The following is an 11,316-nucleotide window of genomic DNA, read 5'->3' as shown; positions in this document are numbered from 1 at the left end:
GGAGAGTGACTAGAGTGAGGGATAAGGGGATAAAGGGGGATACATGTGCTTGGAGGCGGAGGAGGTAGGGGAGGTCTTTAATGAATACTTTGCTTCAGTATTCATCAGGGAGAGGGACTTTGACAAATGTGGGGTCAGCGCTAATGTGCTGGAGCATATAGAGGTTAAGGAAGAGGTAGTGTTGGAGCTTCTGAAGAACATTAAGATATCCAGAAGGGATGTACACCAGGTTACTATGGGAGACGACGGAAGAAATTGCTGGGGTGTTGATAATGATCTTTGCATCCTCCCTGGCCACAGGAGTGGTACCAGAGGATTGGAGGATGGCAAATGTTGTTCTCTTGTTCAAGAAAGGTAATAAGGATATTCCTGGGTGGTGGGAAAACTATTGGAAAGGATTCTTAGGGACAGGATATATGAGCATTTGGAAAAGCATAGTCTTATTAGGGATAGTCAGCATGGCTCTGTGAGGGGTAGGTCGTGCCTCACGAGCCTAATAGAGTTTTTTGAGGAGGTGACAAAACAAATAAATGAAGGTAGAGTGGTGGATGTAGTGTATTTGTAAGGTGTTTGACAAGGTTCCCCATGGTAGGCACATCCAGAAAGTATGGGATCCATGGATTTGGAATTGGCTTGCTCACAGAAGGCAGAGGGTGGTAGTGCCTGGAGGTCAGTGACCAGTGGTGTTCTGCAAGGATCTGTTCTGGGACCTGTGCTTTTTGTGATTTTTATAAATGAATTGGATGAGGAAGTATGGGGATGGGTTAGTAAGTTTGCAGATGACATGAAGGTTGGAGGGGTTGTGGATAGAAGGCTTTCGTAGGTTATGACAGGATATAGACAGGATGCAGCGTTGGGCAAAGAAGTGATAGATAGAGTTCAGTCCGGAAAGGTGTGAAGTGCTACACTTTGGAAGATCAAATTTGAAGGCAGAGTACAAGGTCAATGGCAGGATTCTTAGCAGCATGGAAGAACAGAGGGATCTTGGGGTCCAAGTCCATAGATCCCTCAAAGTTGCCATTCAAGTTGACAGGGTGGTTAAGAAGGGGTATGGTGTGCTGGCCTTCATTAGTTGGGGGATTGAGTTCAAGAGCTGCAGGGTAATTTTGCAGCTCTATAAAACTCTGGTTAGGCCACACTTAGAGTATTGTGTTCAGTTCTGGTCACCTCATTATAAGAAGGAAGGATGTGGAAGCTTTAGAGAGGGTGCAGAGGAGATTTACCAGGAAGTTGCCTGGATTAGAGAACATGGATGAGGAAAAGTGAGTGAGCTAGGGCTTTTCTTTTTGGAGTGATGCAGGATGAAAGGCGACTTGATAGAGGTGTATAAGATTGTGAAGGGGCATAGATGGAATGGACAGCCTGCACCTTTTCCCCAGGGCAGCAATAGCCAATACCAGAGGACATCCATTTAAGGTCAGAGGAGGAATGTTCATGGGAGATGTCAGAGGCAGGTTCTTTACATAGAGAGCCTGGAATGCAGTGCTGGGGGTGGTGGTAGAGGTTGATACAATAGGGACATTTAAAAGGCTCTTAGATAGGCACATGGAAGTAAGAAAAACGGAGGGTTGTGGGCTGTGCAGGAGGGAAGGGTTAGATTGATATTGTTCAGCACAACAGTACAGGTACTGTGCTGTACTGTTCTATGTTCTATGGTCTAAAACAATCCAAGTCTGTTCAACCTCTCCTTCTAGCTAATACTCTCTAATCCAGGCAGCATCCTAGTGAACCTCTTCTGCACCCTCTCCAAAGCCTCCATAACCTCCCTGTAAGGAGGTGACTAGAACTGAACACAAAGTGCAGCATCTCACGCTTGTCCAGATTAAACTATATCTCCCATTTCTCTGCCCACATTTCCAATTGATCTATATCCTGCTCTAACGCTTGACAACATTTGCCCAAATCATGTATCACAAACATCTGAGGTCCCAGCACTGGTCACAGACCTCCAGTCAAAATACCAGCCATTTACCACTACCGCTCTACCAAGTGACTGTGGATGCCATGTGTCTTAATCCTCTGGATCAGCCTACCTTGTCGTAAGCTTTACTAAAGTCTGTATAGACAACATCCACTGCCCTACCCTCATCAATCATCTTTATCACCACCCCGGGTGCCAGGGTAAAGGATGCCTCTGAGTGGCTGCAGAACATTCTCGAGGGGGAGGACAAACAGCCAGATGTCATTGTACAAGTTGGTACAAATGACATAGGTAGAACAAGGAATGAGGTCCTGCAGAATGAGTAAAGGGAATTGGATAAGAAGTTAAGAAGCAGGACCTTGAGGGTAGTGATCTCAGGATTACTCCTGGTGGCATGTGCAAGCGGGGTCAGAAATAGAAAGATAGCCAGATGAATGTGTAGCTGAGCAGCTGGTGCAGGAGGCAGGGATTCAGGTTCTTGGACCATGGGAGTCTTTTCTGGGGTAGAGCTGACCTGTACAAGAGGGACGGGTTGCACTTCAACCAGAGAGGGACCAATATCCTTGCAGGGAAATTTGCTACTGATTTAAACCAGATTGGCAGGGGGGTGGGACTCTGAGCAGGAGTAAGTCATGAGATAAAGCAGTAGCCAGTGAGAGCAAGTTTAGTAATTAGAATAACCAGGGGCACAGTAAAGGGAGGGAAAAGAAAACCCAGTTAAACTGCATTTATTTCAATGCATGAGGTTTTACAGGTAAGGTGGACGAACTTAGAGTATGGATTGGCTCTGAGGACTGGGATGTTATAGCTGTAACAGAAACATGGCTGAGAGAAGGGCTGGACTGGCAGATCAATATTCCAGGATACAGATGCTACAGGCATGACAGAGGTACAGGTAAGTGAGGAGGGGTTGTTGCCTTTTTGATAAGGGAGGACATAACAGCAGTGCTTAGAGATGACATTTTTGGGGGATCTCCAGTAAGGCCACATGGGTAGAACTTAGAAACAAGAAGGGGAGGGTCACTCTAGTGGGGCTGTATTATAGACCAAACAATGGGAACTTGATCAGCAGGTGTGAAGAGAAATTGTTCATAGTTGTAAGAATAATAGGGTTGTTTTAGTGGGAGATTTTAATATCCCTGGTATTGACTGGACTACCCAGAGTGTTAAGGGCTTGGATGGGGTGGAATTTGTGAAATGTGTCCAGGAAAGTTTCCTGAGTCAATATATAGTGGGCCCTACTCAGGAGGGTGCAATACTGGACCTTCTCTTGGGGAATGAGGTAAGGCAGGTAACTGAAGTGGCAGTCAGGGAGCACTTTGGCTCTAGTGACTATAATTCTATTAGTTTTAAGATAGTGATGGAAAAGGATAGGACAGGCCCACAGGTCAGGGTCCTAAACTGGAACGGGGCTAATTTTGGGGGAATTAGGCAGGATGTAGCAGAGGCTGATTAGGGGATTAAGTTTAAAGGTGGGAGGCTTTTTAGAGTGATAGCAAGAGTCCAGAATGTTCCTGTTAGGGTGAATGGTAAATCTGGCAAGTTTAGAGAACCTAGGCTGATTAGAGATATGGTCAAGAAAAAGAAGGAAGCATACATTGGGTTTAGGAGGTCAGGGACGAGTGAATACCTTGATGACTACAAAAAGATTAAGAATACTCTTAAGAAGGAGGTCAGGGGGACAAAGAGATGGATCTGGTAGGTAAGGTTAAGGAACATCTAAGAGTGAAAGGGTGGCTAGGGAGAGAGTGGGTCCCCTTAGAGATCAACAGGGCTGCCTATGTTTTGAGCCGCAGAAGACGGGTGGGATTTTTAATGAATATTTCTCTTTGGTGTTTACTGAGGTTGCTCAAGAGATAAGGGAACCAAGTGGAGATGTTCTGGAGAACATTTATATTACCAGGGAGGACGTATTTGCAGCCTTACAGTGCATTAAGGTGGATAAATCCCCAGGCCCTGATCAGGTGCATCCTCGGACTTTGGGGGAGTCTAGAGGAGAAATTGTGAAGGCCCTTGTGGAGATATCTTCTTCGTTAGCCACAGGTGAATTTTCCGAAGACTGAAAGGTGGCTAATGTTGTTTCGTTGTTTAAGAATGCTAGCAAGGAGAAGCCAGGGAACTATGGCTGGTCTCCCTGATGTCAGTAGTAGGGAGGTTACTGGAGGGAAGTCTGAGGGACAGGATCTACCAGCATTTGGATAGACAGAGTTTGATTAGGAGGAGTCAGCATGGCTTTGTGTGTGGAAAGACATGTTTGACGAATCCTTCAGAGTTCTTTGAAGAGGTAACCAAAAGGGCAGATAAGGGTAGGACAGTGGATGTTGTCTATTTGGACATTAGCAAGGCTTCAACAAGGTCTCACATGGCAGGCTGGTCTGGAAGGTTAGGTCCCATGGAATCCTTGGAAAGCTAGTAAGTGGATTCTAAATTGGCTTGGAGGTAGGAAGCAGAGGGTGGTGGTTGAGGGTTGCTTCTCGGAATAGAGGCCAGTGACTAGTGGATTGCCACAGGGGTCGGTGTTGGGGCCCTTGTTATTCGTTATTTATATAAATGATTTGGATGTGAATACACAAGGCTTGATCAGTAAGTTTGCAGATGACACGAAATTAGGAGGTGTTGTTGATGGTGAATAAGGTTGTTGAAGATCACAGGGGGATCTTGATCAGTTAGGGAAGTGGGCCAAGGAGTGGCAAATGGATTTCAACACAGATAAGTGTGAGGTGATGCATTTTGGAAAGTCAAACCAGTGTATGACTTTTATACTATGAATGACTATGGGAGTGTAATGGAACAGAAGGACCTAGAAGTACAAATGCATAGTTCATTGAAAGTGGTGTCACAAGTAGACAAGGTGGTGAAAAAGGTGTTTAGCATGCTGGCCTTTATCATTCGGAGGCACTGAGTGCAGGAGTTGGGATATTATGTTTTAGTTGTATAAGTTGTTGGTGAGACCACACTTGGAGTACTGTGTATGGTTTTGGTCACCCTGTTATAGGAAAGAAGAGGTTAAACTGGAAAGAGTGCAGGAAAGATTAACAAGGATGTTCCCAGGACTAGAGGGCCTGAGTTATAGGGAGAGGTTGGCCAGTCTAGGTCTTTATTCTTTGGAGCGTAGGAGAATGAGGGGTGACCTTATGAGGTTTATTAAATCATGAGGGGCATAGATAAGGTGGATGGTATCAGTCTTTTCTCCAGGGTGGGGGACTCTAAAACTACCAGTCATAGATTTAGGGTGAGAGTGGAAAGATTTAAAAGGGACCTGAGCGGCAGCTTTTTCACGCAGAGGGTGGAGAGTATATGGAATGAGCTGCCAGAGGAAGTGGTTGAAGCAGGTACAATAGTATCATTTAAGAAGCACTTGGATAGGTACATGCAGGGGTGGGGCTTGGAGGGATATGCACTGAGCACAGGAAATTAGGACTAGATGAGTGTGCACCATGGTCAGCATAGACAGGTTGGGCCGAAGGGCCTGTATCTGTGCTGCATTACTCTATGACTTAACGATTCTGTGATAACTGAGGTGAGCACAGATTTTGAGAGTTAACAGGAAAAGAAAAAGTCTGACAACAAGGAGGCTTTAGGGGTCCTGAGAAGCAGCGTATGACTGGATGGAACAAAGTTTATGATGTTAATAATGCAGCAGCAAATACGGACAATGGAGGGAAAATGGTAACATTAAAGTTAATAGCTCTTTACCTGAATGTACAAACCATTTCTAAAGTGTAGGTGAATTACTGGCACGTGGTCGCAGTAAATGGGCATGGTCTCATGTGCATAAGGTGGGTGAGGGTGTAACGAAGGCATCTGAATATCCCAGAGTTTTTAGTTAGAGAAGTAAGGTGGCAGCAGTGGAGGGGAGGGCTGATATTACAGGAGGGGCATCAAGGCAGGAGTACAAAAGGACTGGTGCTCAGAAGGTCAGTAACTAGAATCAGTAAGTGAAGCTCACTCTACACTGTCCCATCACACACTCCTGGATTCAGACACAGAGTGAAGCTCCCTCTACTCCGCCCCATCACACACAGCTGGGGTCAGACACAGAGTAAAGCTCCCTTTACTTTTGTCCCACTGTAAAAAGCATGAGAAGAACCAGCAACTTCAGTTTCAGGACCCAGGCATCTCTGTCTTTCAAGCTCCTGAGAATCAAGCTATGCCATTGCAAGAGTTGACTTTTTGTTAGTTCTCCACCAACACAAAACCCCATGGGAAATAAGAGCAGGAAAAAGCCATTCAGCTCCTCGACTCGGTCCAGTCGTCCCACCACCCCCATGATCCAGCCTCCGCTCTCTACGATTCAGAGGGCCCCTCCATCTATAACCCCATCCCCCCCGTTCATGCAAAGAATTAATTCCTCTCCATATGGGAACCCCCAACACCCCTTGACTGTTTAGCCTGATAACCGTGCCTTTGCTGCACACTTTCCTGAGCTCTGCGTTGATATATTCCAGCACAAGGCAGTTCCTGCCACAAGAAAGGCCAACAAAGAACTCCCAGTGGACAACTCAGAATATTAGAAATGTCAGGTATTGAATTTACTAGTCTACAGGGCAATAGAGGGAGATTTTAGGCTTGGCATGATGTTACTCCCAAGACACCATGTAGTTGAATTTTCTGAAGAGTCACCACACTCTGAGGCAGGAAATTCCACCATACCGTCCTTCAACTGGTGGACAGTAAGCCATTAAAACAGCGTTTTACTGCATGATTACCTAATTCTGCACTAATCCCACAATTTTTCTTATCTTCCCTTGTATGACAAAGAGGCAATGTCAGCTCTCAGGCTGATCCCAAATCTTTGCTTCTGAGAACATCATGTATGGTTCTGATCTCCATATCCCAAGGTCAGACCCACACTGGGAGCAGCGTTCACAGTTCCCTTCTGCGTAACTCTGGGTCAGACCCAGACCAGAGGCATTGGGCAAAGTTCTGGTTGATTTGACAATTTAGGACATTTATAATCTGTTCCCACAGACCTCTGATGAATCCAAGGGCATCAAACCTTGCTGCCATTTGGAACTTCCTTGTATCCATCAGGTACGTTTCGCTGTGGACAACCAGAAAGCCAGAGTGATCAAACTCTACATGTATGCAGACAGTCCATAGTCCCCAGCTTGAAGTCTCCCTGATTCCTCACACCACAATGGAAAACCCATCCTGACAGATACTGAGGGTTGGGTGGTGGGATTGTTGAATGTTGGTTGAATCTGCAAAGAACTGGACCTGGGACTTAGGTTGTAAAACCATTACAACTTGCAATATTGGTCAGACCCACACAGAAGCACGATGCAGAGTTCCTGTCTTAAGTATCCCTGAGACCCACACCAGGCAGCACTGTGTACAGTTCCTGTCTCTGTATCCCTGGGTCAGACCCACACTGGGAGCAACATGCACAATTCCTATCTCCCTATCCCTGGACCAAGTCCACACAGGCACACCGTACAGAGTTCCTGTCTTCATACTCCTTGGTCAGAAACACATTGGGAGCACCATGTAGAATTCCTTTCTCCCTTTCTCTGGGTCAGACCCACACTGTAAGTACCGTGCACAGTTCCCATCTCCGTATCCCTAGGTCAGACGAATATCAGGAGAACTGCACAATTCTCATCTCTGTATCCCTGGGTCAGACCCACTCCGGGAGCACCGTGCACAGATCCTGTCTCAATATCCCTGGGTCAGACCCACACCAGGAAGAACTGTGCACAGTTCCCCACTCCGTATCCTTGTGTTCGACCCTAACAGGAGCACCCTGCACAGTCCCTGTCTCCCTATCACTGGGTCAGACCCACACACGCAGACAGTGCAGAGTTCCTGTCTCCCTATTCCTGGGTGATACACACACTGGGAGCACTGTACATATTTCCCGTGTTGGTATTCCTGTGTTAGACCCACATGGGGACAACGTGCACAGTGCCTGTCTCTCTATCACTGGGTCAGATCAACACCGGGAGCATCGTATACAGTTCCTATATCCATATCCCTGGTTCAGACCCACACTGCAATCACCGTGCACAGTTCCCGTCTCCATATCCCTGTGACAGACCCACAACAAGAATAACCATGCACAATTCCTGTCTCTATATTCCTGGGACAGACCCACACCGGGAGCACTGTGCACAGTTCCCGCCTCCCTATCCCTGAGTCAGACCCAAACTGGGAACATCATACACAGTTCCTGTCTCCATATCCCTGGTTCCAACCCATGGGAGGACCGTACACAATGCCCGTCATCGTACCCCTGGGTCAGGGCCACACCAGGAAGCACCATGCAGAGTTCCCGTCTCTGTATCCCTATTTCAGACCAACGGATGAGCACCATGCACAGTCCCCATCTCTCTGTCTCTGGGTCAGAGTCACACAGGAGCACCATGCACAGTGCCCATCTCAGTAGCCCTGTGTCAGACCCACACTGGGAGCCACGTTCACAGTTCCTATCTCCTTATCCCTGCATCAGACCCAAACTGTGAGCACCGTGCACAGTTGCCATATCCGTATACACGGGTCAGACCTACATGGGAGCACTGTGCACCGTTTCCATCTCCCTATCCCTGGGTCAGACCAACATGAGCACCATGCAGAGTTCCCGTGTCTGTATACCTAGTCAGATCCACACAACAAGCACGGTTTACAGTTCCTGTATCCATATCCCTGGGTCAGATCCACACCAGGAGCACCATGCCCAGTTCCCGTCTCCCTCTCCCAGGGTCAGACCCACACAAGTTGCTGAGTGCACAGTTCCCATCACCGTATCCCTGGGTCAGTCCAACACTGGGAGCACCATACATAGTTCCTGACTCCCTATCCCTGGGTCAGACCCACACAGGAGCACCGTGCATAATTCCCATCACCCTGGGTCAGACCCATACGGGAGTGTCATGCGCAGATCCTGTCTCCTTATCCCTGGGTCAGACCCACACAGGAGCACCGTGCACTGTGTTGTTCTCTGTAGTCCCGGATCAGACCCACACTGGGAGCACCGTGCACAGTTCCCATCACCGTATTCCTGGGTCAGACCCACACTAGAGCACCATGCACAGTTTCCATCACCATATCCCTGGGTCAGACGCACACCAGATAACACCATGCAGCCACAGTGGGAGAAAGTGAACGCGTGCATTCACAAATACCGGGATGCTGTTTTTCTGTGTCCTAACAATTCTCCCCTTTGTCTCCCTCTCCCAGGAACCAACCCAATGATCAAATCCAAAGGCAAACCACCATCACCAGCTGGACTCTGTACCCCCATACCTGAGGCGCATTTGGGTGTGGATCTCATGTTCACTTAAGTAACACCGACGTTGGGCACCATATTCTGCAGAGAATGGAGGGATATGGGCATTGTGTAGGCAGAAGGGATTAGTTTAGTTAGACTTTTAATTACGTTTAATTAGTTCGACACAACATTGTGGGCCGAGGGGCCTGTTCCTGTGCTGTGCTGTACTGTTTTATGTTCTCTCTGTGTAAAGAACTTGCCCCTCACACATCCTTTGAACTTTCCCCCTCTCACATAAATGCATGCCCTCAAGTATCAGGCATTTCAATCCTGGGAAAAAGATACCAGCTGTCTACTCTATCTATGCCTCTCATAATCTTATAAACTTCAATCAGATCTCCCCTAAGCCTCCTCCCTCCTCTTCATCCTCTCCAATGCCTTCACATCCTTCCTATAATGGGGTGACCAGAATCCAGATGCAGCCTAACCAGAGTTATGTCTGCAACATAACTTCCTGACTCTTGAACTCAGTACCTTGACTAATTAAGGCAAGCATGCCATACGCCTTCTTTACTGTCCTATCAACTTGTGTGGCCACTTTCAGGGAGCTATGAACTTGGACCCCTAGATCCTGTAAATGCTGTAAAGGGTCCTGCCATTAACTCAGTATTTTACCTCTACATTTGACCTCCCAAAGTGTAACACCCCTCACTTGCCTTGATTAATCTCCATCTGCCATTTCTCCACCCCTATCTCCAGCTGATCCATATTCTGCTGTGTCCTTTGGTAATCATCAACACTATACACAATGTCACCAATGTTTGTGTCATCTGCAAACTTACTAACCCACCCATCCAAGTTTTCATCTAAGTCAGTTATATACCTTACAAACAGCAGAGGTCCCATTATGGAACCCTGCAGAACACCACTAATCCACCTTCAGCCAGAATAAGTTCCATCGATACTACCTTCAGTCTTCTATGGGCACACCAATTCTGAATCCAACTGGCCAAGTCACTGTAGGTCCCCTACATCTTAAAAGAGACAGGGGGAAGAGCGTGAGAGAGCAACGGGCAGGCAAGAGGTGGAACCAGTTGGATCCTCCTATAGTCCCGCCAGCTCCATTCCTCAGCCGTCCCCCTCACCTCTTCACACCAACTACCTCCCCTTCTACACTCTCCATTCTGACACAGGGTTCTCGACTCTGAAATGTCAAGTGTCCCTCTGCTTCCACAGATGCTGCTTGAACCACCAACTCCCTCCAGCAGAGACACAAGAGTTGCGGAAGCTGCAACCTGGAGCAACACACAAGATGCAGGAGGAACTGGGCAGGTTTGCAGAGACAGAGAGGGGTGTAGGGAACAGAGGGGGTTACAGAGAGAGGGAAGGGTGTAGTGGCTGGAGGGGGTTACAGAGATAGGGAGGGGTGTGGGGGCGGCTAAGGATTACAGAGATATGGAGGGGTGTAGGGACCAGAGGGATTTACAGAGACTATGGTTTAGGGGCCAGAGGAAGTTCAGAGATAGTGGTGTAGGGGTTGCAGGGGGTTACAGAGACAGGGAAGGATGTAGGGAATGGAGGGGTGGTTACAGTGATAGGGAGGCATGTAGGGGCTGGAGAGGGCTACAGAGATAGGGAGGGGTGTAGGGACCAGAGGGGGTTACAGAGACAGGGAGGGGTGTAGGGGCTGGAGAGGGCTATGTTATGTTTGTTCTTCATCACGAGACAAACTTGGCATGGGCTTAACATCTGAACATTTATTAAAACAACAACAACAGACAGGCTGGCTGGCTTTTTCCCGCTTTTTCCAGCCACTTCCTGTTCCCCCATGTGACCCCTTGCATTGCCTACTGGGAACTGTAGTTCTTTATTATAACTACATAACAATACATAGTAACACATCTTCCCCCTTTAAAGAAAAACAAACACAATACTTTGTCCTTATAAACCTGCCAAGAACCCTTGTCCACTCAGCAGCTTTCAATCAGTCTCTGAGATGGTTTTATGGTCCTTTTTGTTCTGGTACTTGTTTCCGCAGGTGTGTAAGTGGTTCTGCTTGCTGCTTTGTGGCGAGAAGCCCTTTCTCTATTTGTGCATAGTTGGCTTCCGCACTTGTTAAAGCCCTTGATGCACAGGCCACAGATTGCCATTTGCCATCATGCTGCTGCAGTAGTACTGATCCAAG

At 47.5% G+C, this 11,316-nt stretch overlaps 1 protein-coding gene across 1 annotated transcript in view; it reads right to left on the bottom strand.

Moving 5' to 3' along the window:
* rtf1 (RTF1 homolog, Paf1/RNA polymerase II complex component) overlaps nucleotides 1-8,149 on the bottom strand; it is a 76,639-nt gene extending 68,490 nt beyond the window's left edge. Inside the window, exon 1 of the mRNA XM_052012494.1 lies at nucleotides 8,087-8,149. Within this exon, the coding sequence (XP_051868454.1) occupies nucleotides 8,087-8,149 (63 nt within the window). The remainder of the gene's footprint in view (nucleotides 1-8,086) is intronic.
* Between the last annotated feature and the right edge of the window lie 3,167 nt (nucleotides 8,150-11,316).

The sequence above is a fragment of the Pristis pectinata genome, chromosome 1, assembly GCF_009764475.1.
Source record: "Pristis pectinata isolate sPriPec2 chromosome 1, sPriPec2.1.pri, whole genome shotgun sequence".
Classification (NCBI taxonomy): Eukaryota; Metazoa; Chordata; class Chondrichthyes; order Rhinopristiformes; family Pristidae; genus Pristis; species Pristis pectinata.
The sequence above is the reverse complement of the archived record's forward strand: the minus strand, read 5'-3'. Positions and strand labels throughout refer to the sequence as shown.